At 44.0% G+C, this 24,103-nt stretch overlaps 2 protein-coding genes across 15 annotated transcripts in view; both read right to left on the bottom strand.

The window, feature by feature from the left end:
• The window catches only part of LOC138203939 (phosphatidylinositol-binding clathrin assembly protein), an 83,138-nt gene extending 76,792 nt beyond the window's left edge, over positions 1-6,346 (bottom strand). For 4 of the 14 annotated variants that reach the window (XR_011178751.1, XR_011178752.1, XM_069158959.1 and 1 more), the window contains exon 1: positions 4,861-6,344. Coding sequence is in view for 12 of the 14 variants with exons in the window: in XM_069158959.1 (XP_069015060.1) it covers positions 4,861-4,990 (130 nt within the window). In the remaining 2 variants the exon portion in view is untranslated. Of the gene's footprint in view, positions 1-4,860 lie in introns of all 14 variants that reach the window. The other 10 variants (XM_069158962.1, XM_069158961.1, XM_069158965.1 and 7 more) reach the window with 6 other exon arrangements.
• A 9,558-nt stretch (positions 6,347-15,904) lies between these two features.
• Positions 15,905-24,103, bottom strand: LOC138203938 (ras-related protein Rab-38). The gene is made up of 5 exons (XM_069158958.1): positions 24,048-24,103; positions 23,490-23,820; positions 18,864-18,994; positions 18,225-18,374; positions 15,905-17,239 (listed from the first exon to the last, which is right to left on the bottom strand). The coding sequence occupies exons 2-5, from the start codon at positions 23,680-23,682 to the stop codon at positions 17,018-17,020; spliced, it is 696 nt and encodes a 231-aa protein (XP_069015059.1). The 5' UTR covers positions 23,683-23,820; positions 24,048-24,103; the 3' UTR covers positions 15,905-17,017.

The raw sequence follows: 24,103 nt of genomic DNA, 5'->3' as shown, positions 1-24,103 counted from the left end.
TTTTATCTGACATCCCATTTCTTAATATCATCAAAGTGACGCCAGAATGACTTCCGTTGGTTCCCCCCCCCCCCCCCCCCACCCCCGAGTCACCCGACCACGGTTGATTGTCCCTTTTAACTCCAACCCTCCCACTTCCTTTGATTCACTCCTCGCGAGACAATGAAAAGACACATTACGGGCAAAGAAGACAGCCGGCTCGCCGACGGTGAACCGAGCGCTGCGTCGCTCACGTCGGGTCAATTCCACCTCCGTTTATGCGACTGTTCACGGAGGGTTAAAGTGCCGGCGGAGACACTTCCCCTTGAAAGTCATCCAGAAAAGCCGATAAACGGCGACAGCTGCGACTTACTTATGATTATTAGGTATTCCGTGACTTGAATCACTTGAAACCGTCATAGGGGTCCACTTACAGGAAACAAACACCAAACCGCTCGACCGCGTAATCAAAAGGTTGTAAAAAAAAAAAATTAGTCGAGTCGGCGGCCGGATTGCGCCGTTCGACTTGCTCCTGTCAACTGAAGTCCATTTAACGCACGCGCACGCCGGTTGGCTGGTTTTGCTGCCATGACAACAGAGTGCCAGTAAAAGAGGAGGGGGGGGGGGGGGGCGGATGGGGGGGCGGGGGGGGTTTGAGACTCGAGTTTAGAAATGTCACAAATTCTCTCTTACAGCTGTTCGATGGTGAAAACAATCAGCGGCCTCAAACGATGCCAAAGTGGAAAGAAGTGTTCTCGCGGGCGCGCCGGCCCGATCGCTAAGCTGCTTTACAAAAAAAAAAAAAAAAAAAAAAAAAAAAGCGGGGCTGGATTTAACACACAGCATCTCTCACCTCGACAACCTGCAAAAAAAAAAAAAAAAGAACTGCAGAAAAGGACATATTCCAACACACCGTGACCGCTCGCCCGTTGATTTTAATGACGATCATCTCCATCAGTGAAAGAGCTTTTTTTTTTTTTTTCTTTCTTTTTGGCTGAAGGGCTCGTCGGGTCTTTTCGCCGGGGGTTAACCGCGGTGGACAGTTCCCAGTCGCGACACTAAACGGCTTTAAAACGCCACTTATTTTTTTTTGCCAGCGGTGCGTGAATGTCACGGCCCGCTCCGGCTAACCGCGGCCTCCCCTCCGAATCTCCCCCTCGCCTCCCACCTCCTCCCTTCACATGCTCACCGCTGGCAGCGCTGAGAGGCGGCTGCTGGGGGTTGGAGTTCGCAGCTTGCTGTCAGACAGTCACAGCTGCTCGCGGTGAACGTGTGCCAAGAGGAGAGAAAATGATGGTTGGGTGTTTGTGTGTGTGTGTGTGTGTGTGTGTGTGTGTGTGTGGAGGGGGTTCTCTGACTGTGTGAAAAATAAATGTTGAAAGACTAATGAAGTCTGCAGCAACAACGACACAAGCTAACCTAGGAGTTGTTTTTTTTTTGTTGTTGTTGTTTTTTTCCCCTGTGTCAACACCCGTCAGGTTTTCAGGTGTGCAGGCGCACGGGCTCCACCAACCGACGGACTCGTGGCACCCCCCCCCCCCCCACCAGATGAACACTGCGGTCCGGCTCCGGCCGCTCGGCGTGTGAAGCCGACCTCTCGGGGCTCTCCAACGCGACACCGAGGTTGAATTACAGAACCGGCTGGAGGTGATCGCATCGGGGTCAAACACGAGTACGTGTTCAGTGCTTAAGATGTTGCGCTTTCTTTACTAAAAAAAAAAAAAGTCAAAGGACGAAAATGTCCGGTTAAATCGACCGGCGTAACAAAGTTACACGTGAAAGTAATGTTCCCCTTCCAATGACCTAACGTTGTAACCAACATCAGTCTGGCTCATCACAACCAACAATATATTCATTTTCAATACTTTAACCTTTTAAAGGCACGTGGTTTTTTTTTATGAGGAAAAACCAAAAAGTAGTTATTTTACATACACTAAGTATTAAGTGCAAATTTGGGATTTCATGCAACCAATTTTTTTTTTTTTTTTTTTTTTTTTTGTAGTGTAAGATTTCACACTAGATACGTGGATCAGCCGTCTGACTCGCTGATGAGCAGTGATCGCAGACGCCCTCCTCCCCCTCCCTTCTCCCGCTAACCGACTCGCACGTGGACTACCTGCCCGCCTCGATGACCAACAAACCTACAAGCCGCCTTTCTTCCCGCCTGCCGGCCGCTCGTCCTCGCGGCGCCGACAACACAGTGGGGCCGACGGCCCGACTGCACTTCGTGGTAAAAAAGAAAAAAAGAAACATCGTCAATGCCACAAATGACATAAAAATCGGACTGCCGATCGCCCCCTCCCCCCCTCTCTCTCTCTCCTCCTGTGGCACTGAGGTTGTCGCCCTCACAGAAGAGATCAATATCCTACAATGATTGAGCTTGACGTGGCGCATTGACCGTTAAGGTCCGTCCAGGTTTCACAAAAGCAGCGGAGACAATGCATGACTTTTAGTTGGGAACGTCAGCAGCTGAGTCTTGCGGGTGAGTGGAGGAGGAAGAGGAGGAGGAGGAAGAGGAGGAGGAAGAGGAGGAGGAGGAGGAGCTGACAGATGCGAGGCAGATGAGCCGAAGCGTCGATCAAACGCGTTCGTCCCGTGCCGACAAAGGCGCTTTACCCAGAAACAGAACTTCAGCACATTCAGTCCCGTTGACCGCGAACACAGGCACTCGCAAACCCCCCCCTCCTCCTCCTCCCCTCCCCTCCTCACTCCCCCTCCTGTGTGACTCACTCTCATTCCTCCCGCGTGGCGTTCCTTCCTTCATTCATTCATTCATTCATTCTGCCTTTTGTGTGCGTCGCCGCCACCGTCGACATGACTCAAGTTTAATGCGAGTGGGCTCCACCGGCAAAGGAACATAATCAGCCGCTCTTCATTACCAAACCGGAGGATGTAAAAGGACGAGTCGGGAGTCAATTAACCTGAGCAAAACAAAAGGCGCGACTGCGTCCGCCTCTCCGACGATGACGCACCTGAGGACTGATGAAAGAGCCGCTTTCTGTTGCGTCCGTCGCTCGCGCCGTTATCTCTGCCTTGACGTTTTGCTCAACAGGAACCGGCAACCTGAGATTTGTAACCGAGCCAAACGCCGTAGATGCGTTCGGGGGAAGTCTTACGTTGTGGCGCAAACGGTCGGCGGTTTCGCCTCCCGGCGAATGAGAAGAGGTGTTTGTTTTTCTTGGTCCTCTATCAAATTAGCGGCGGCGCGATGAGTCATTCGACAAAAACGTCACCACCCACCCCGTTAGATAAATAATTAACTGTTTAGCGGGCTAAACACACAGGAAAAAAGGAAAATATTGAAAGTTCCTGTTTTTTTGTGTGGGTTTTTTTTTTTTTACTGCTTTTCAATGTTTTTATGTCATTTAAAAACAATTATCTTTGGATTTCTGTATTGCTGTCTCAGCAAAACAAGAGATTTGGAGTACAGCTGAAAATGAATGTGCGACTTTTCGGATAATTGATTGATCATTTCGCTCATGTTCGAGCAATTTTATGTTTTTTGTTTTTTTTTGTCATTTATGATAGTACATGTAGTCCCTTTGAGTTTTACTTTTGATCAGATAAATCAAGCATCGTCATCATTTTCAAGAGGCCTTTTTTTCCCCACTGTTTTCTGACTCTTTAAAGATTAAACGATTCACGGATGATCCTAGAAAGTAATCGTCAGATTAACAAATGGAAGAAATCAATTCGTTGAATATTTTTAAAAGGAACATTAATTTAAGATTTGTACGTAAAGAATTGAAAACGTCATTATAAATATCAACAGAATGTGAAGAAACAGGCGCGTTGGTGTTTTATCACAGACGCCCGAGTATCGTGTCGCATTGAAATCCGCCCGCCGACCTAAATTAGCGCGATAACCCGGCTAACCCTGTCCTTTGACAAGTAGTGAGCCGCTGTGGCTGCCCAGTCTGTCCAACAAGTCAAGCACAACTATGGCTTTCCACCACTGAAGTTAAGATGCTGAACTGAAAACGTTCCTTCTGCACTGGTGAGTAAACAGCTGTTAAAGCCAACGTGGGGCTATTTAGCTATAGCTTACGGGCTAAAGGTAGCCAACCGTATGACATTCCTGACGGTGTTAATATCTTGAGCTGGCTGTTTGTTCACAGTGTTTCAAACCAGTTACAACAAATGTGTACGTCAGCTTGTTCGTCCAGCTATCTACCAAACAGAAGCGTGACCTCGTCTGAACAATTCAAAACGCATCTTTCGCGCAGCTAACGACAACAACAACAACAAAAAAACCTTCCACACAGCTTCATTATTTGGTTTGGGAGGTAGCAGTTGTTTTTTTTTATTCGCTCCATCACTGAGTCCAGACAATCGAAGTTTACAATCCGGGCCGACTGCTTATTAACGGCAGCCGAACTGACGGCAGACCACCGAGACCGCTACAGTGACTCGTCATCGCCTCTTCGGGTACAAAGTGGTATCGCGAGACAGGACTCGCGAATCTTACATACTGCACCTTTAACCGAATACTTAAGGATACACCGGCCATCTCGTCTGGCTGATCTGAACCACAAGGATTTCTCAAAATCAAGAAGATACTTGAAGATTATGTATTGAGATATATATATATATATTTTTTTTTATTATTTTTATTTTTTTATTTTTTTTTAAAAAAGGCTGATTGGCTGAACAAAAAAAAATATATATATATAAACGTTTTGACTGCATCCCTCGCTGATGCTGTTCAAACCATCCAAGGGAGAGTGAAGGAATGTGGGCATCGCAGCCCAGAGGACGACCGGCGTGTCTGCCTTTGAAGCCCTGCGGCTGGCTGACAGACAACACACACACACACACACACACACAGACACAGACAGACACACACACACACACACACACACAGACAGAGGATATACTCACAGTCAAGGTGTTTCTTCTTGGGTCCGCTCACTTCGTGTGTGGTGGCTTTGCACACAGCCTTGCTGATCGCCGACCCGGTCATGCTGTGCTGCGCTGCTGCGATCCGATCCGTGATCGATTGGCCTGACATCCTTTATTTCTGTTGTTGTTGGGGTTTTGTTTGTTTTTTCTTTTTCTTCAAAATCAGCTATAATCGATCCGATCAATGGATCAACGTGACTTCACTGTCAAGTGGAGGTAAAAGGGTTGGGCTCTCTCTCTCTCTCTCTCTCTCACACACACACACACACAGTTGTGGTTTTGTTTGTTTTAAGTTCCCAGGTACGTAGAAAACCTGTGCAGTCTGCAGTTACGTCAGATCGCACCGGTGGTAAAACTACTGCAAGATTAATCTGATTGGCTTTGCAACGACGACAACAACAACAACAACAACAACAACAAAAACACCCTTAAGTTTGGCAACAGTTGATTCCGTCTATCTATCTAGTAAACACAACACGACGACACTAATCCGAGCTAGTCTGTGTTAGCTAATGTTTCCGTTGCAGTACTCGAACCAGGAAAGAGTCCCGCTGTGGAATTTGTAAACCCTTGAAATTACTTCGTGGCCACAAATAAACATCGCTAACTGGCTGGTTCGTAACCCGGACACTTTGTTTAGGAGCTACCTCGAGGGGCAGGCAGGCAACAACAAAAAAAAATAAAGTAATCCGGATGAAATCACAGCTTGATCAACGACAATCTCGACAAATCCCAGAAAAAAAAAAAAAAAAAAAAAAAAAAAAAAAAAAGACCCTTGAGTTCCTCCTCCACGTCAACTTGTTAGCTCGGGCTGTTTTTTTTTGTTGTTGTTTTTTTTTTTAGCTTTCACTTGACAAAGTGTGTGTTGAAACCCCCGTCGGGCGTAAAAAAGTCACTCGGAACCGAGCAGCGCATCATTTGAAGAGGATACGAGGTTACGGCGAAGCTGACAGGCCGGACAGGTGCAGTTTCTCCCGGCGAGAAGAGACGCGAGGGAAGCGGCGGGTGTTAGCCGAGCGGCTAGCGGGATTAGCTCGGCAGCCGGAGAGCGAAGCGGGCTGCTGCTGCGGTCCGAGACCGGAGAGACGAGCCGGCGGAGCCGCGAACTTAAAAATGACAGCTGCCTCTGGCTCGGTGGTTTCCCGTTCACGGTCCTCTCGGGGCTCAGTTGGTGCTGTCCTTCGGCTGCCGCCACCGCATTACAGGCTCGTTTTTTTTTTGTTTTTTTTTTTTAAACCACAGTCCCGTCCGGTGCCGCTGTGTGAAAAGTCTCGCCAGTGGTTCCTCGTCTCGGACTGACTGGCTATTCGCTTCTCTGCCGGACAAAATGGCAGCGTAAAAAAATCAGCTGATCTCACAACTGTGCTGCGTTCAGGGTTTGATTTACAGGCCCGGAATTCACAACTCGGCAGTCTTGCCCCTTCAAGTACCCGACTTTGTCCTTTTATGTGTTTTTTTTTTTGTGTTTTTTTCCCACTGAGGTCCTGGAAGTCTAAACCAAAGCTGAAATAATTAGCTGATTTAATTAAAGCAAAAATTAATCAAAGTTTTGATGCTGAATAATAATTCAGGTCATTTATAAAGCAAAATGACGGAGCATTTCCTCACTCAAAAGTCTCTCAAAAATAAGTATCTGCTTTTAGGCTTTATGTCACTATAACTTAATTTTTGCACTCATATTTTGGGGAAAACAACCAAATCAAGGTGATATCCACCAGGTTATAACCACTTTTTGACAGTTAATGCTCAAAATAGGTAATAGATTAATTAAAACACGCACTTGATACTGAAAATAATCTTTAGTCTGGGAATACGTATATATAGCATATATATATATATATATATATACATAAACTTATAGAATCGTTACAACTCGAAAAAAAAAAAAAAAAAATCCCGTATTTCGTGACTTTTTTAGATCGCCCACGGAGCAAAAGCTTTATTTCCGACAGTCCTTGAACAGCTCTAAGGTCTATTGGTCGAGTCTCGAGGAGTGTGTATCCTTTAAGGTGTCACGGTTTAAATTGTAGCGGACTTTATGAGACAAACTCTTCAAATTTAAGGTGGTTTTGCATCTAGAAGGTTTTTTTTTTTTCTGCGGCAACACAACAACAAATAGACTTTCGTCTCGACGGTTTCTCCTCAGAGAAGCATTTTTTTTTTTTTTTTTTCGCGTCGCTCTAATCCAAATTTAAGGTCGTATCAAATAATTCCTCCGACGCCGTGTCCTTGTTTGACTCCGGACTATATGGAACACGGTGTGCTGAAAAACCGGTGGGAACCGTTCGTGCCGCGGAGCGCGCGGCCCAGCGGGTATCGCACCGGATCTGAGAGCTGAATAAATCAAATGTCTGGCGGCGGCTGCGGCGGCGGCGGCGGTCGATGCTGTTTCACACACGGGAAGCCCTGCAGGATGAAATTAGATGCCAGGCTGCTGCTAAACGGTTCGCTGCTGATTTTACATGCTTGCCTGCACGAAAGCAGCCTGTCATAATGCAATAATCCCGCAAAGTGTGTCAAATCAGATTTTTTTTTTTAATTTTTTTTTTTTTGTTCGAGACACATGACCTCAGACTGAGAGTGCATCAGGATATGAGATGTGTTGGTGAGAGAGTCAGAGAAGATAACTCACAGATGTAGTAGTGCCGGTTTGGGGGATTTCTCTGCACCCAGTCTCTCAGTTTCAGAGAACCGCTTGCAGTTTGCGGAATTTCCCGCCCAGGTGAGAAATACTGCAGACTGACTCCAGCAGCAGCAGCAGGAGGAGCAGCAGGAGCAGCAGCACGTGAATTACTGGGAACCAGCGCTTCGTTTTGACCTCCACTGACCTCCCCGCTTCTCTCCAGTCACTTCTGTCTGTGTGCATTTAGCCACCTCTTTCCCACTCATTTCTGCCAGATCTAATATCGTGTTGCAAAACGTGCACGCTGCAGAAAAAAAGTAAACAAGAAATGCAACCGCAGTAGATGGAAGTGGTTATTGCTGCACACACACACACACACACACACACACACACACTAAAACAGGGTTTGGTTCCCAGGTTTTTATGCCCCGTGTCACAGCTGAAAGGAGGAACAAGCAACCTCTTTCATGTGCCACAGCAGCTGCGACACTTGGACTATAAAACATGATTTGTTGTCGTGGTCTTGCAGCAATTGCCGTCTTTTAATTTATTTTCTACTCAAGTCTCGTGAGATACGAGCGAAATGTCAAAAAAAAAAAAAAAAAAAAACTTGTTTATGTAAAAATGAGCAGGAGTTGAGCGCAGAGATTGGCAGGCCGACGGTTACGCCGAGGGAACGAAGAGTCTCGTCTCGTTTGCGTGGAATTAAAAGACGCTGCAGAGACAACGGCGAGCCTGAGATGAAGATGGGAACCATGAAATTGAACCCTGCTGTTTTACAAGACCTCGGTGCCCACCGCTGATCTCCTCTTTCACCTCTCGGCCACCCAGGACTCGTCCCTCCCTCCTGAGGAGGAGTGCAGCGTTGCCATCTGCAGGTGGAACGCCTGAACTCCTCTCCTATTTCCATGGCAACTGCAATGTGTGGATGCGGGGGTAGCCCCCCCAACCCACCGTAGCCCCTGGCAACAGGCTCCCGGCCGGTATTGGAGTCCTATCAGCGGCTTGTCAATCACGGGATGAGCCGCCACTTTGCCCGAGGCCAATGCGCTCAGAGAGATAGCAATAAATCCATTACCGGCCAATTGACAGGGACGGATTCAGCTGGAAGACGCTCGAGACAGACGGACAGCGGAGGAACCCCTCAGGCGCTCACGCTTCATCCGCGGTGTCCAAACGGACCAGAACGTGTCAGGGAGGATGGTTTTCACCGTGGTCACCATAGCGATCAATGGAGTAGGTGAGCATCAGGTAAGATGCGATATACAATGACAGCTCTGGGGTTGTCTTGACCTTCACGCTTCAGTGACTGAGGTGTACTAAAGAAAGTTTCCTGAAAAGATTATGAGACAATGTTCGGAAAACCAGATACGTCACAGCACTGAAATTATTCTAAATATGACTGTGACCTTTGACCTTATGAAGAGAGGCGTTTAAAACAATCCAAACTGCAGCTCAGAGGTCTTTAAGGCTTCCTGTATCTGTGCTCTCCGTTTCTTAATCCATCCCTCCGTCATCATGTGCGTGGTTCTGGCTCCGGCGGTTCCATCTCCATCTTGTATTTCCTCCATAATCGTAATTTATTTTCTCTGTATAAAAGTTGAGTGTCATTTTCCAGATGATTCCCGATAATGAATCACAATCAAGTCTGAGCTCTCTATTTATTAACAGCGCACATATTCTTCCGTCTGTCATTTGTCTTCACTCGGGGGCAGTGACAGCGAACACCCTCAATCAAATCAATCAAACTTTACTTGCGCTGCGGCTTTTACCGCAGGTGGGAGCGAATCAAAAATGTTTTACAGACGACCGATGAGCTGAAAGTAAATAATTAAACCGAGGCATGATTGTTTTCAGTGCTTTAGGTACAAGAGTCAGAGACCGACTTCTAGGAGGTAAATCATACGGGGCAAATGTCCTCAAAATGTTATTGTGTTCACAAGGACGGGACAGAGGGACATGAGGTCACTGTGACCTTGACCTTTGACCTTTGCCGCCCTGAACTCCAGTTGGTTCATCCTTTGGTATCAAGAGAATGTTTTTGCAGAGTTTGAAGAAATTCCCTCAACGCGTTTTAGAGATGTCGCGTTCACAAGAACAGCACGGGCAACTCGGAGAAGATGATGCCGTTTAAATTTGTGATTTTTCATAAACTAGACGAGATGATATGAACTCTTTTTTTTTTTTTTTTTTTTTTTTCAGTTTCCGTGTGCGCACAGCTGGCGTACCCCAGTTGGAGGATTTCTCATGTTGACTAATCATGGAGAAAGCTAAACAGCGATGCTGCAGTAACACAATGAAGCAATCACCGGTTGCAAAACAAGAACTCTGGTAATTATGAGCCGCGCCACTTTGGCAGATATTGTCTGCTTTGAAGTTCACATTTGTCCGACTCGTGCGCTCGGCTCGTCAGTCGTGAATCAATAAAAGCCGTCGACGCGGAGCTACAATAGCTTCATCTCTGCTTCCCGGCGCTCACACCCACTCTTCAGTCCACATGTTCACGTGTGTGGTCATATCTGCGCGCGAGAGGCCACGGATTATATGTTTGCATGTATAATTCCAGGCTAAAATATCAAACGCGAAGCCCAGCACCTGCTCGAAATTCTCTCAGATCACTTATTCATTCAGCCGGCTTTTAGCGGATATGAAGCCGTTGAATTATGAGGCTGATCAAATTTAATTAGACCCGTTAAGATGCAAGCTCAATAGCCTCTGTCTCGCGAAGACGCTCGGTCCATTATTCAGACGGACGGCCGGGTGACACGTCCTTCATCTGAAATGTTATTTTCAGTACTCATTCAAGGGCAGATGCAGATGGTTCTGAGAGGCAGATCGAGTCCCCGTGTAGAGGATTTCCTTGAAAATGAATTCAAATAAAACCCATAAAAGAGCTATCTATATACAAGATCTCACGGTGTATGTCATAATAAAGGAAATGGGTGTAGCCTTGGTTCATGGATTCATTTATTCATTTATTCATACAAACAAAGACACGTTCTAGATGAACAGTTAACTGTTAAATAGAGGAGTGATTTTTTTTTAAATTTTTTTACTCGGTAGCTGTGATGAAAGCACGTTCAGCTGTTAAACCAACTCACAATCCAACAGCGCTCATCACAGTTGGCTTCACGTGCAATAAGTTAATAATTCAGCTTATTGAATTGCTCAATTTTCCTGAAAATATTTTTGTGCTTTCAAATTTGCGTCACGTTATTCGACCGAGGCTCCCAACAAATGACTCCATGATTACATATCTTCAGGTTATTACATTTATTACATTTGTCTTTGTCCATTTGAAACAAATGTTAAAACGTCGAGAGCACAAAGTATGAGACCATTAAATTACTAATGAATGGACACGTGAATTAGCTGCAGCTATCCGGAAAAGCTGGCGGAGACAAAAACGGAGCCAAAAGGAGAGAAGACATGGAGTTGAAATTGGCCGGGTGCGTGGCCAGTAATACGACTCCAAACGAGTGCTAACATTGACGCGTCTACTAGATGTAATGGGGCAATTGCTTGCCAAAATGGCTTACGGTAATTATATGTTAGCATTAATAACTTTTTGGCAAAAGTGAGCCTCCTGATGTGTTCTCTTCAAGTTTGTAATTTTTTTATTTTACTCATTTGTAACATTATCATACTGTCAAAGTAAAAATACAAAAATATATATACAGTAAATACGGATTTAAGGATAGATGTTTTTTTTTTTTTTTTTTTATGAAGTTGATTCAAAACTGCTTGTACAGCTATTTCATCCATTTTGTAAAAAAAAAAGATTCTGCTGAGAGTTTTCTGACTCTGACACTGGAGACCACCAACAAAGCTTTTATTAACTTGGTTATTTTCCAATATGGGGAAAAAACCCATAAACTTCACCGAAACACTGAAAAAAAATAGATGCGGACAGGAAGAGGTTGGAAACCCACGCCACAGCTACTAATTTAGGAGCACAAATTACTAATTTGTTTGCATCGATTAACATTTTAAGTTCCCTTGACGGGCACGTTTATGAATACACTACAAGAAAACATGATGCTGCTCATCGAGGCCTGACATGTCGCACGTCCAACGAGATTTCTCATATTGAAGTCCAAACTCTCTCTCGTGAGCCGAGCCACTTCACAGGTGTGAAAAATGCAATTACCTTCGAAAAGGGGAACCTCCCGTGTGAATTGTTCTCCAGGGACTTGCGAGGGAACAATACCCCTTCAAACCGAGGCACCATCCCTTCACACCATCTCCACCAGCGCTTCAGAATCGGAGCCGACGGCGATGGGCTGGCAGCAGCCGATGCAGACGTACCGGAGGATCCACAGGTAGACGCAGCCAGACAGGGTGACGGTCAAGCCCAGCAGCAGGAGGCCGAGGAGGGCCTGAGGGGTCACGCTGAACTGCATGACGTGGGACGCGCGGACGGAGTCGTCGCTGGATTTCTGGGCTTCAAAAAGAAGCGGTAGAGAGGAGAAAAAAAAAAAAGAGAAAGCAGTCACAAAAAGAGGTTTACCTGGAGTCCGACCCCTCAGGACCTTGAATGTCAACAGCAATACATCCAATAGTCAATAAACACTCGCATACTTGCCTCTGTACTCTGCGTGGTACTGGGGGACTCCACTAGAGGGCGCGCCAGAGAAACAAGGAAACCGATAGAACATCCTGATTTGCTCGATGTAAACAACAAACACGGTGACAGACAATCGAAGGGAGTTCCGAGATCACAGGAGGAACAAAACGCGCCATCGACACCGTCCCCACGCCGTGTTTCTATCATTTTGTTTGTCGCGCGCGGACGTAACGGTCTCGAACTTGTTCCCTTTTAGTTTCGCAACTCCCAAAGTACCCCGACACCGCCCAAACCATGTATCGTTGCGTTCATTTCTGAGGTCAGTGCAACAGGGCAGCGAGCCAAACGCACGAAGGGTACCATCATGCGAATGTGTGGTTTGAAAGGGAGTACATCTCCGGCCTTAGAAATCGCATGGTCTGCTGAGGTGCAGCGAAAAGAGACGAGGGAACGAGAATGAAGGAAAACACAACAATGAGGGCAGAAAAAAAAACCTCTCACGCAGCCAAAATCATGTATGCTACCAGCTAATCAGCTATTTGATATTCCTGGCGCGCTCACTCAAGAGACCCAGATAATTGTATTTGAAGACGACAGGGTGCATACACACAATCCGCTGATAGAGGGAGGGAAGCGGGTGGTCAAGGAGGCTTATTTTTGCTCCGGGACTCCCTCGGAGGTTCATCCATCCACGATGGTACGTGATGCGAGGCACGAGGCAACAGACGATTTTCTGATTACGTTATTATTATTGATGCAATTATTGGGCAATACTCTGTCTTCCCATTTCCCGTATCACCATAAAGCATTTCATGAAATGAAACCGCTAACTTTAGATTCTGTACGTCATCCGTTTGATTGGGTTTCATCCTGCAGACGCAGACAGAAGCTCCAACACTCGGGAAAAACAACACATCAGATGCAGTCTTACGTTTACTGTAATCGGCGTCGAAATGTTCCGGCTTACTTTTCGATCGATGCTTAATAAAAGCAGAAAATGAAAATCCGGCAGAACTCTTGATATCTACAACTAAACATGGTGAGACCCTTTCATCTGTAATTCCGAAGGCCACACGGCAATTTAACACTGACGTTTTCAGAGAGTTGGAAATCTTAGTGCTGTTAACCGTCCTTAGAGGGACGTAAAAATAATTGCATTTTGTCTGAATTGCTTCTTGGCTGCATGGATGAGAAACAGCCACAAGGAACGAGGAAATAGGAAACTTGACAGAGGAACCCACGACGCATCACAAGTTTCGGTATCGGCATTTGTATCTATAGGTGTTTATATACATACAGGCTTCAGTCTTGACAGAAATATTGCAGCCACTATTGGATGGACTGGCATGAAATCATCAACAGACATTCATGATCTCCAGAGGATGAATCCCACTGACTCTGGTGGGTCTCTGACTTTAATCTTGACGGTCAAAGTTTTCACTTGCCGTGTGACGTATCTCAACATCTACGACATGGATTGGTAAAACAAAACAAAAAAAAGATTGTACGTTCATGGTTCCCAAATGATGTATCCTCATGACTTCCACGATTGTCATTTTGGTGCCACCGTGAGACTTTTGTGACTTTGGAGCGAGATGTCTCAGCAGTTATCGAATGGATTGGTGTAAAATTGGGCACAAACGTTCAGGCCGCCGAGAGGAAAAATACTTACAACTTTCGTGATCCCCTGATGTTTCATCTAGCTACACCATGAACTTTATATTGTGTTCCAGAAGGCTGCACGTCTGCAGCCAGAATCGACTCTCCCCAATCAAACTCACTAACGCTTATTGGCACAGAGCGGCTCCGCATCCATCTATCTGAATTCACTTGGTTCGTTTTTATGAGCTTTCTCGTTCACTGCAACCAGCGAATGAACAAAGACCGTTTGCTGTCATTGCAAGGCAGAAAATCTCAATCCAAACTTTTGTGGAGCCTCGATGGTGAAACGAGGTACTTGTGGTACGAGCGTTGATGCTTTTTTCTTTTTTTTTTTCCTCAAAGACTTCTTGATCTTGCCCCTGAAAATAACTTCTCGTCAAACCAGGAGCACAGATGAATAAAAACCTTTTTCAAAGTCGAACATTATCATCAGAGCTTTTAATAAGATCACCTGGTGGGCAACTCGTTGGGTCGTAAAGTGCTCGCTCACCTCGACTCAAGTTTAAAACCAGCAGCAGACCGATGAAGATCCGAACAGCAGCCACCATCTTTATAGTGGACTGAATTCACTAGAAAGAAAAACACCGGAATAATCATTAGTCGTAATGCTTAACTGAATAATCTGACATTCAAAATCAAATGAACAGAGTTCAAATGCTACTTTTAAATTAATCGACAATTATTTCTAACTAATCAGGTATTATTTATATCAAATTCATACTATAAAGATACTGTGAATTCTGCATATTTAACTCCACAGATATGAATGACATTATCAAAACATTGCTTCCTTTAGCCACATAATTATAAACATGCACGAGAATGAAATGCAACAAGAGAAGCTGCTTCTTTTATATAAATAATACAGAGGTGTGAGATGGAAACAAAAAAATAAAGGAAGGATATTAACTTTTTAAATGCAGAATCTGTGGTCCAAATGTTAACAATTAATACAAATTCAAAATGCAGAAATGTGCTGGAAGTGAATCTGATGAAGTCTTTTACACTGAGAACGCGGTAAATTCAAGTAAACAAGCTACCAACTTGAAAAACACACAAGCTGCTTACTTTACAATTAGATCACGAATCAAGGTGCGAGAAAAAAAACAAAACAAACTATTATATAATTATGTCACAACTCACGAAACAAAATGTGGGGTTTCCTTCCTCTGCCGGTGTGCTACCTCTCAGATGCGTCACTGTGTCTCAACAAAATAATAACAAAACGCACCAGAGGTCCATCCCTTCTTAACAAAGACTGAAGAAAAGACAATCAGTTCAGCCAAGAGTTGGGTTTTTTTTTCCAGCCTCCATCGGCTCAGGCGACAACGCTCTCTTTGTTTGGAGTAATTATCAGTTACATACAGTGAGGAGACGATAAGACCCTCTCTCCTCCTCCACTCCACGCTCAGGCTTGCTTTCCTCCCTTCTTGCACTGATTTTGCTGTCGCTTTGCAGCAAGGTGATAGTGACTTTAAAAAAAAACAAAAAAAAAAACCAGTAGGTCATGTGAAAAAGAGCGTGAGAGAGAGAGAGAGAAAGAGAGAGGACAGGTGTATACATCCAAAAATAGAAGCCACCGGGGTAATAATAACACTAATCTATTGTCAGAGAGAATAGGAGCTGTAACAGATTTCACTCCTACACAAGCAGCAGAGGAACAGAAAGAAGGGAAGACGAATTCACCAAAAACACATTCAAACAGTATTTTTTTTTTTTTTTTTTTTTTTTTTTTTTGGATGAAAAGTTGTGCATACAAACATTTCTCACTTTTAAATGAAGTCACAGCTTGTTGCGCCCTCTAGTGGCTCCAGACTATCAGGCAGTCGTCTTCGTCAAAGACAGGATGTCAGGAGATAAAACAAGTGAAGAAGGAAAGAGTGCATGGAACTTTCCATATGAGCATTTAAAGCCAAAATATAGATCAGTAGATAAGATTATAGATCAGTACAGGTTGTTCTTTCTGATAATAACTTAAAAACCCAAAGAATGTGCACAGAGGGTGAGCTCTAATCTTAACCTCAGTAATCGTCACGGAGCGCCCACATCAAGCAATTTTCAATCTTTCAAAGTAAAGTGTAAACATGAAAATTAAAGACCAAGAATTTAAATCAGACGCCTCAATAGGTCTTACATAATACAAAAAAAAAACCAAACACGTGACAAAGGAACAAAACAAAATGCTGTTTTATACCTGCTGTGTTGATTACATAGAAGAAGCACGAACAAGCAAACACAATTCTTCAATGAGGTTTTTCAATTTCTTGTTAAAAATTGCAAAGAGGCGCAAAAAAATGACTCCCAAATTCTCTCGTTTAAAAATAACAGAACCGCTTAACGTGTGCAAAAAGCTCCAGCAGCTAAAGTAACAGAAATATAGTCCACCGAGTTGCTTTCTTGTTTTTTTTTTTTTTTTTTGCCGACGTAGGTGGGTAGAAACCTAAAGGCGCTGACCCGGGTATCCTGACGGCGAAAAGTTCCCGTGGGTGGACGCAAAATTACAGTGCACGGACAGGCAACGCGGTGGTAGAATAATTTAAGTGAACAAAACACACCCTCACACACACACACACACACACACACACACACACACACACACACACACACACACACACACACACACACACACACACGCGCGCGCGCGCGCTGTTTTTATCCCCCACTAGGGCTGGCTTTCAAGCTTTTAGCTGCAAAGGAACACGGCGGCACAAGAAACGAGAGAAAGAAGTAAAAACAGAGACCCAAAAGAAATAAAAGCAGCGAACGTGAAAATTCAACCAGTTGTTCTTGTTTTGAACGACACAACCAGACGCGTGCAAAAATATTTAACTTCATGAAAGCTGCGGGCCAGAAAAAAAGCCGATTTAAAGTTTTGATCGTTTGAAAAATAAAAGCTGTTTACACCCAGAACATTTGCTTTTCTCGGAGAAGCGTGTGCAGGAAAAAAACAAACAAAGTAGTTGTAACTATTTGTTATCACAGTTTTCAAATGAAAGATTTGATACAAGATTTTGACATCACATTTTTTTTTTTTAACCTGTTTCTCTTGCAGCAAATACAATAATGTCATTATCTGTTAAAAAAAAAACTTTTGGAAAGATTTTTATAGAAAAATCCCTTCGAGAAAAAAAGGTGTAACTTCTTAAAATGTTCATGCTTTGGATTTAAAAAAAACAAAAAAACCGCAGAGAAGTCAGTGAGGACGAGGTGATGGAGGAAAGGAGGCGACGCGACAAAGTCCCCCGTCCAGTCTGTCGGCTCAGACCGGTCCCTCCCGCCGCCCTTCAGTCGCTGCCTCTGTGTTTGGGTTTAAGCGAGCGGCATCCCGAACACCCGCCGAGTCCCTTCTCCTTCACGTTGTAGTCGAAGCGAGGCAGGACCAGAACGCCGCCGTCCGGCTGGCTCTTAGCGGCGCCGTTGGAGGCGTCGCTCAACGCTTGCTCGTCCTCCACGGACATGATGCTTTTCACCAAGCACGTGATGGCGGCGTCGACGTTGGTGTTGTCCTGGAGACAGAGGGGGGCGAGGGAGGGATCAGAGGAGGCCGAAGGAGTGGGATGCAATTGCAACGTCATCAGTGACGTCAATTTGAACGTGTTAAAGCGGAGACATGGGACTGAGGTTAAAAGGCTCTTCACGGTCAACTATAAAAAAAAAAGCTGCAAGCTGCACCTTCAAGAATAGATCCATTGAATAAGTAGATTAAAAAAAAAAAAAAAAAAAATCATCGAATCGAATGGAACAGATGCACCACAGTAAGTTAACGTTTCTGATAACTTTTCGTAGGCTCTTCGTTAAGAATTCAGATGAAGGCAAAGATTTCCAGTTGACCGTCTTAGCTGCAGTAAATAAACGTGTTAGAGCAATATGAGAAGATGAAATCAAACTGGACACTGCTTCACTCAGAAGGAGTCAAACTTTATTGAAGGACAAGTTTTGTTGTGCTCCCTGTGTGCGGAAAAGCAGGTGAAAGAAATGTGTTTTTAACAGAAAAGTAGGACTGATTATTTACATGATCAATTCATCTGTTCCCTTTTCTAATAATTGATTATTGCTTTGTCTAAAGAGTGTAAATTGTTAGAGGAGATGTTTTTGAGATCATGTTTTGTCAAATAAACAAACTAAAATCATTAAGATTTTCAGTTTGTGATGATGCAAGACAGAGAAAGGCAGCAAAAAAAAAATAAAAATTCACTCTTGAGAAGCTGAAATGAGAAAAATATTTGACAGCTCTGCTCGAAAGAAGAAAAAAAAAAAAAGATTAACGGATTATCAAACTAGCTGCTATTTGTTGCTGCTATTTGTTTGGCGCAGCTTTAAAAGCATAGAAACAGACGCCGACAGAGGCGGAGAAGAGCTGACAGGAAAACAAGCGAAAGAAAGAGCAACTAATTCAAGCCTGCGAAACAGAATTCACTGGGAAAATATGCGGTGGCCCTCGTTTCTCAGAGTAAACTAGACGACAGCAAACAAAGGAAGACGATATCTTGCCTTGGCGGAGGTTTCGTACCAGTCGACGAACCCGTACTCTTGGGAGAACTTCTCCAGTTTGGGCAGTTTGGGACACAAACCCTGACTACGTTGGTCGCACTTGTTGGCCAATAGAACGGCCGGAACCGGTGTCCCGTTGCTCAGGGCGACCTGACGAAAAGCCAGAAGAAGAAATGACAACCGGTCGCTCGCTCGTGCCGTTGAAGAAATTTTTTTTTTTTTTTTTTTAAGAAAAAATGTAAAAAAAATGTAAAAAAAATAAAGCCCAATGTAGAAAAACACGCGCAAATTATATCGACAAAAATAAATAAATTCTCATTTGCACCATACGGCGAGATGTTGGTGTAAATATTTCTGAAGATGGAAAAAAACAGGTGATAAAGAATGTACTGTTAATTGTAAATTGAAACGTGAGTGCAAGGGGGAATAATATCCAAACAACGCACAGACAAACTAGTTTCCCGCAAGTTTGTAGGTTTTAAATTAACAGAAAATAAAGACGCAACTTGAAGGATCGGTCCTATAAATGCTTTTCACTCCCTCTCATCCGCTCCTTCTACATCACAGTTTCCTCCTCTCCTCCACTTTCTAATCTCTCAACCCTCCTCCTCCTCCTCCTCCCCCTCCTGTCATATTTACCTTCGAGTCCAGGTCGCCTTTCCACTTCAGGACGGCCTGAAACGTGGACAGCCTGGTCATGTCGAAGACGACCAGCGCCCCCACCGCCTCTCTGTAGTAGACGCGGGTCATGTTGCCGTAGCGTTCCTGCCCTTCATGATGAAAACAGAAGGCAAAAGCAGCAGAGTAAATACTTATTCGAAGGTCTGTGTCAGTTGTCGGTTTTTGGATTCTTGCCGTCGTTTACATCTGATCACGATAAACCTGAACTACGAGGAAGCAAAGTGAGTTTTAGTTTCAGAGATCTTTATTTTTTCCTTTTTTTTTTTTTTTTTTAACCCTCGTGTTGTCGCCGGGTCAAAATGACCCGCAGCTGTGTTCAACCAAGTTCTATTTTATTTTCAGATTTTTTTGGGGGGGGGGGGGATCATTGGTGACGAGGAGGCTGTGAGGGTTTCTTTAAAGAATGATGACCAATGATCCCCAAAAATATAAAAAAATATAGTAATAAAATAGAACTTGGTTGAACACAGCCGCGTGTCATTTTGACCCGAGGACAACAGGAGGGTTAATAAAGTCACATGTCATGACTTTGGCGTTGCAACACGCTTCACATAACTTGATTAGATACCTTGAAACTGTACTTAAATCTAAACTTCATTACAGACGAACTAAACATAAAGACAAAGCCGCCTTTTCTGAACATGTGGCGCGTTATTTTTTTTTTTATCCTGATTTATTGAATCACTTTGCGGGCCGGCCTCAAAGTGATTTAATTTAAGAGTGCTTGAGGAGTTTTATTGCAAACTTTTTTAAAAACAAAAAAAAAAATTCCCACATTTTTTTCTAAATCAGCCTCTCCCTGAGAGAGCTGGTTTCACGCATGATCAAATTACTTTACACTAAAGTTGTAAACCGTTTTGGTTGTTTCACTTGAGAGAGTTCAGTATTTCAAAGCGTTCTCATTTCCAGGACGTTTTATCGAAGCAATTCGCGTCTCCGCAGAAGGTTCTTCACGTTTAGGCACCGAAAACGACCCGGTAGAGGTTCTGAAAAGATCAAAGTTTGGATTAAATGTGACACGGTCGCCAATTGGTTGGTGTTACGCGCCAAAAGTTTGAGTGCAGAAAAGATTGAGGTTTGGGTTACAAGAAATCCACGTCGGCTTTTGCTTTATCGCACTCGAACGCCGCTCTTACAGGTGAAAGTCCGGCAGTACGTTATTTAGGCGTTCTTGCCTAAATAACACGGGTAACTGCTTTGACATGGCTGCTTAGAGTTGTTGCGAATTTAAAAAAAAAAAATTAAAAAAAAAAAGTGCACCAATCAATAACGAGGCTCAAAATTTGAGCGCGTACCGCCAAAGTAATGGATTCTTTCTGGACGGAGACAAAAGGTGCAAAGGTGCTTACGTATTCGCTTTTTCACAAAAAAAACAAAACAAAAAAAAAAGAACATATTTTGGATGCGGCCCTTCCATAATCAGCAATATTTTGAGTAGTAACTTGAATTTAATCACACACATTTTTCTCAACATCTGTAACGGACAACAATTACTCTTACTTTGAAATTTAATTTAAATAACTCCGTTACATTACAACTTCAATACTGACGGTCAGCAGATAATAAGCCACATTTTGGAAGAAGAAGAACTGTTCCTGCTGTTGTTTTTCACTTTGCTGACTTCCACCCCGGTTTCTAAAATGTAAAGTAATCAGAAGCAGATGAAGAAAAAAAAAAAAAAAAAAAAATGCAGTTAAACCTTGAGCGTGTGGAAAAAAATACATCTTTTGTTACAAGTGGGTGGCCAGTGTGTGTGTGTGTGTGTGTGTGTGTGTGTGTGTGTGTAAATTAATATATGAATAAGTCTCTATCCTGGACACTAACTTCCTCCACATGATCCTAATATAGTTGTGAATCAGCAACAGAGCATCTGAGACACACACACACACACGCACACACACGCACACACACACACACACGCACACGCACACACACGCACACACACGCACACACACACACACACATGCACACGCACACGCAACGACACACAGCTGATTAAATAAAGAAGAAATTGGCCTTACGTGTCCAAACACTGAACACACGGCTGTCTGAGAGTCGTCTCCTGACCACAGATGCCGTCTCTGTTTTTGACTCATGAACAGACGGCGAGACACAGACGGCGAGACACTACGTGATCCGGGCGAACGGTCCCAGGCCGGGACGCCCGGACTAACCCGTCTGACGGCTCCTGTCAGAACGAAACTAGAATAAAGTCAGCCCCGAGACCTGAAGACACCAGACGCTGCGGGTTTCCTTCGCCGCGCTCTCCACACGATTTAGGCGGGAAGAAAAAAATTGCTCGTCATTCACTAATTAATTAACACGTCGTGTTCGTTTAGATTGTACAAAAAGTGAAAGGACGAGTTGTTCAAACACTTCGCGGGGTTACAAAAATGACTTTCTAGTCATAACGAGCAGTCATTTCCTGGACACGTGGCTCGCTTGCCTTACCCCACTTCTATTCCTTTGCGCTAAGATAACCTCAGCTAATCCTTGGCCTTAACCGAGTGGTCAATATAGCAAAAGCGCGTTAATAATTGGGGGTGAACTTATTTGACCGCAGCGTGCGCGAAGGAGGCCCCGCGCGACGGATTCAATGCAAAACCTCCATTGGAAATCGGCTCGTTTTAGCCCCGAACGAAAGCTGTCAGTAACGTCTAAATAACTTGGAAAATACACGCGGAACGTTGCGGTGCGGTTTTACTGGGTGAAGTCAAGCATTTTGTGATGCTCTCTTTAAAAAAAAAAGAAGAAAGAAACGGATTTAGACTTGAAATCTGACCTTGTATGAACTGTTTTAAGAAACATCATCTAAAAAAAAAAAAAAAAAAACACCTGCACTCGTTCGCACGAGGATTATCTGCCAGCTCCGCGGGAGCTCTCCAGCAGCTCCAGTGTTACTCTGGTCTGAAGTCCGCCCGGCTGACGGGGCTCACGCAGATTTCATTGCGCGGACGACGGCTGTTATCGAGCGGCACGTGGCGAAACACCGGTGGAAACTGGCGTGTTTTAAGTGCGCGTGAGAGAGGGAGAGAGAGGGGACAGCTGTGACTAAGCCGAAAGGACTTTTCCACAAATTGAACCGTCAGCAATTGAGGACACACGGTGGGTTTTTACAAGCTGAAGACGTGGAGCTCCCCTTCTCGTCTTCGTCTGGCGGAAATGGAAGTTGACCGCACGTTTCGGGGCGGCCGCTCCTCTTCTCGTGCGACGTCACCGTCGGACGCGTCGGCCGGACGCGGCGAAACGAGCGTGAAGATGCAGATTCACCGCATTGCGTGTTGCGCAACACCGATGGCACGATGCCAATACTCTCAGTTCAGGCGACCCAAAAAAAAAAACAACAACAAAAAAAAAACGAGACGTTTAACCAAGTGAAAGTCATTTGTTGCATCTAAGCCACCCCCCCCAAAAAATTATTTGTTCAAAAGTGTTGAAAATGTTGAATACTTTGAAACAGATTTCACGCAGGCTGACGTCTCGTGTCGCTTGTGATACTTGTGTGCTCGTGAGTGTTTTGGGTTTTACGCTGCTTCATACTTCTGCTTTCGGAGGTAAATACCGTTACTGGTTACCCAATATTACATTAAGTAAATACGACTCTCTCCCCCTCGACCTGCGACATGAAAATGCTGATTAATTGTTATTAAATTACAATTAAAATGAGATATGTCTTTCTATATTATAAGTGCAGAACTTTTACTTGCAAAAATAATCCATCTTATAGGACTTTTTTTTTTTTTTTTTTACTTTTACTTAAGTAAAATATTTGGATGCTTCTTCCACCACTTCTAAGAAAATCTGAAGATGTTAACACTTATTTAAAAAACAGAATATGTTCAACTTGGCATACAGTGTACTATAGAGTCCGACAGTGGCCATAAGCATCCACAAACAGCCTTTTTTTTTTATTATTAAGTTTATAGACAGTAAATTATAGGCTGTCATCTCTGATTAGATAGATATGGCCTTTGTACAATAAACTTAATATTCAACTGTCCCATAAACACTATTGTGTCTTACATGAATGTGACTCCATACTGATGTCATGTTTGGTCAACGATGGACTCATGTTTACCGCTGCAGATACGCTTTGAGAAGAATGTAACTGGGTTGTACTTGTTGGTGCATCTATAAGCAACTCCTTAATGTTGCAGCGAGTAAAGGCAGCATTGATCTTAACTACTTATACAGCTTAATCTGCAAGAATACTTCAGAATCTTTTTGTCAAATATATTTTATATTATAAAAAAAAAAAAAGAAGTACATTTCCCTCTGAAAAGTAGCAGCACCCAACACTGTGCTTGGTTTCATATTTGAGTAATTCAAAAAAAACCAAAAAAAACAGGCTATATTTTAAGCTTTTGTTGACCTAATTTAAGAGAATCAGACGTGACGGTTTGTATTTTAGTGGATTCTGCAGTGACTACGGCCACGTCAGCAACGTCGCATATCAGCCGGTTATTGCCACTTGAGCAACGGTGTTATCTGACTGCAGATGAGGAGTAAATAGAAAGTACATTCTTCAAATACAGGTGTGGGTTGTTGTTTTTTTTTAACACGTAATGAGCCACTTATACGTACCGGCGATGTCCCACAGCTGCAGCCGCACGAGCGTCTTGTGATCCCAGTTGAGCACTTTGAGGGCGAAGTCCACCCCGATGGTGGCTCGGTAGTGCTGCGAGAACACCTGGTGCACGTAGCGCTTTATGATGGACGTCTTGCCGACTCCCAGGTCGCCGATAACCAGAACTTTGAGCAGGCGCTCGTGCTGCATATTGTGACCTGGCTCCGGCCGAGGGCGCGCGCGCTTCCGTGGAGGTCTCCAATTATGAGTTCCTGCGCGAGACGGGGTGGGAGTAGCACGCGGAGGGTTTGAGCAGAGGATCCGAGGTCACGCATGGAGTCAAGACAGCTGAAAAGAAGATGCGTACTTTAAAAAAATATATATATTTTAAATTGAGCTCTATTTAACAACTCCTTAAAGCTCATTTGTTGTGGTGAGATTCACCGGAAAAAGCATATTTACCAAAAAAATAAAACGACAGAAAAGACACTTTAACCACAAAAACTGAACATAAAACGTGAATCTTTTAATCTAAATATTAAAAAAAAAAAAAAAAAAAAAAAGGTGATACAAACCTTTTCTTGAGGCCTCAGGTGTAAAAGGAGTCCTCACACGAACAATCTGTCTGAAT

The sequence above is a fragment of the Embiotoca jacksoni genome, unplaced genomic scaffold (assembly GCF_022577435.1).
Source record: "Embiotoca jacksoni isolate LCO1_2020_lvr unplaced genomic scaffold, fEmbJac1.0.p SCAF_24, whole genome shotgun sequence".
Classification (NCBI taxonomy): domain Eukaryota; kingdom Metazoa; phylum Chordata; class Actinopteri; family Embiotocidae; genus Embiotoca; species Embiotoca jacksoni.
Note: the sequence above shows the minus strand (reverse complement) of the source record. Positions and strands in the feature narration are given on the sequence as shown.

Coding starts and splice junctions, on each gene's coding strand:
- LOC138203938 (XM_069158958.1), bottom strand. CDS start 23,682: ATGCAGCACGAGCGCCTGCTCAAAGTTCTGGTTATCGGCGACCTGGGA. Junction 18,995..23,489: donor GCAGCTGTGGGACATCGCCG/GTACGTATAAGT, acceptor TTCATCATGAAG/GGCAGGAACGCTACGGCAAC. Junction 18,375..18,863: donor AAGGCGACCTGGACTCGAAG/GTAAATATGACA, acceptor GCTTTTCGTCAG/GTCGCCCTGAGCAACGGGAC.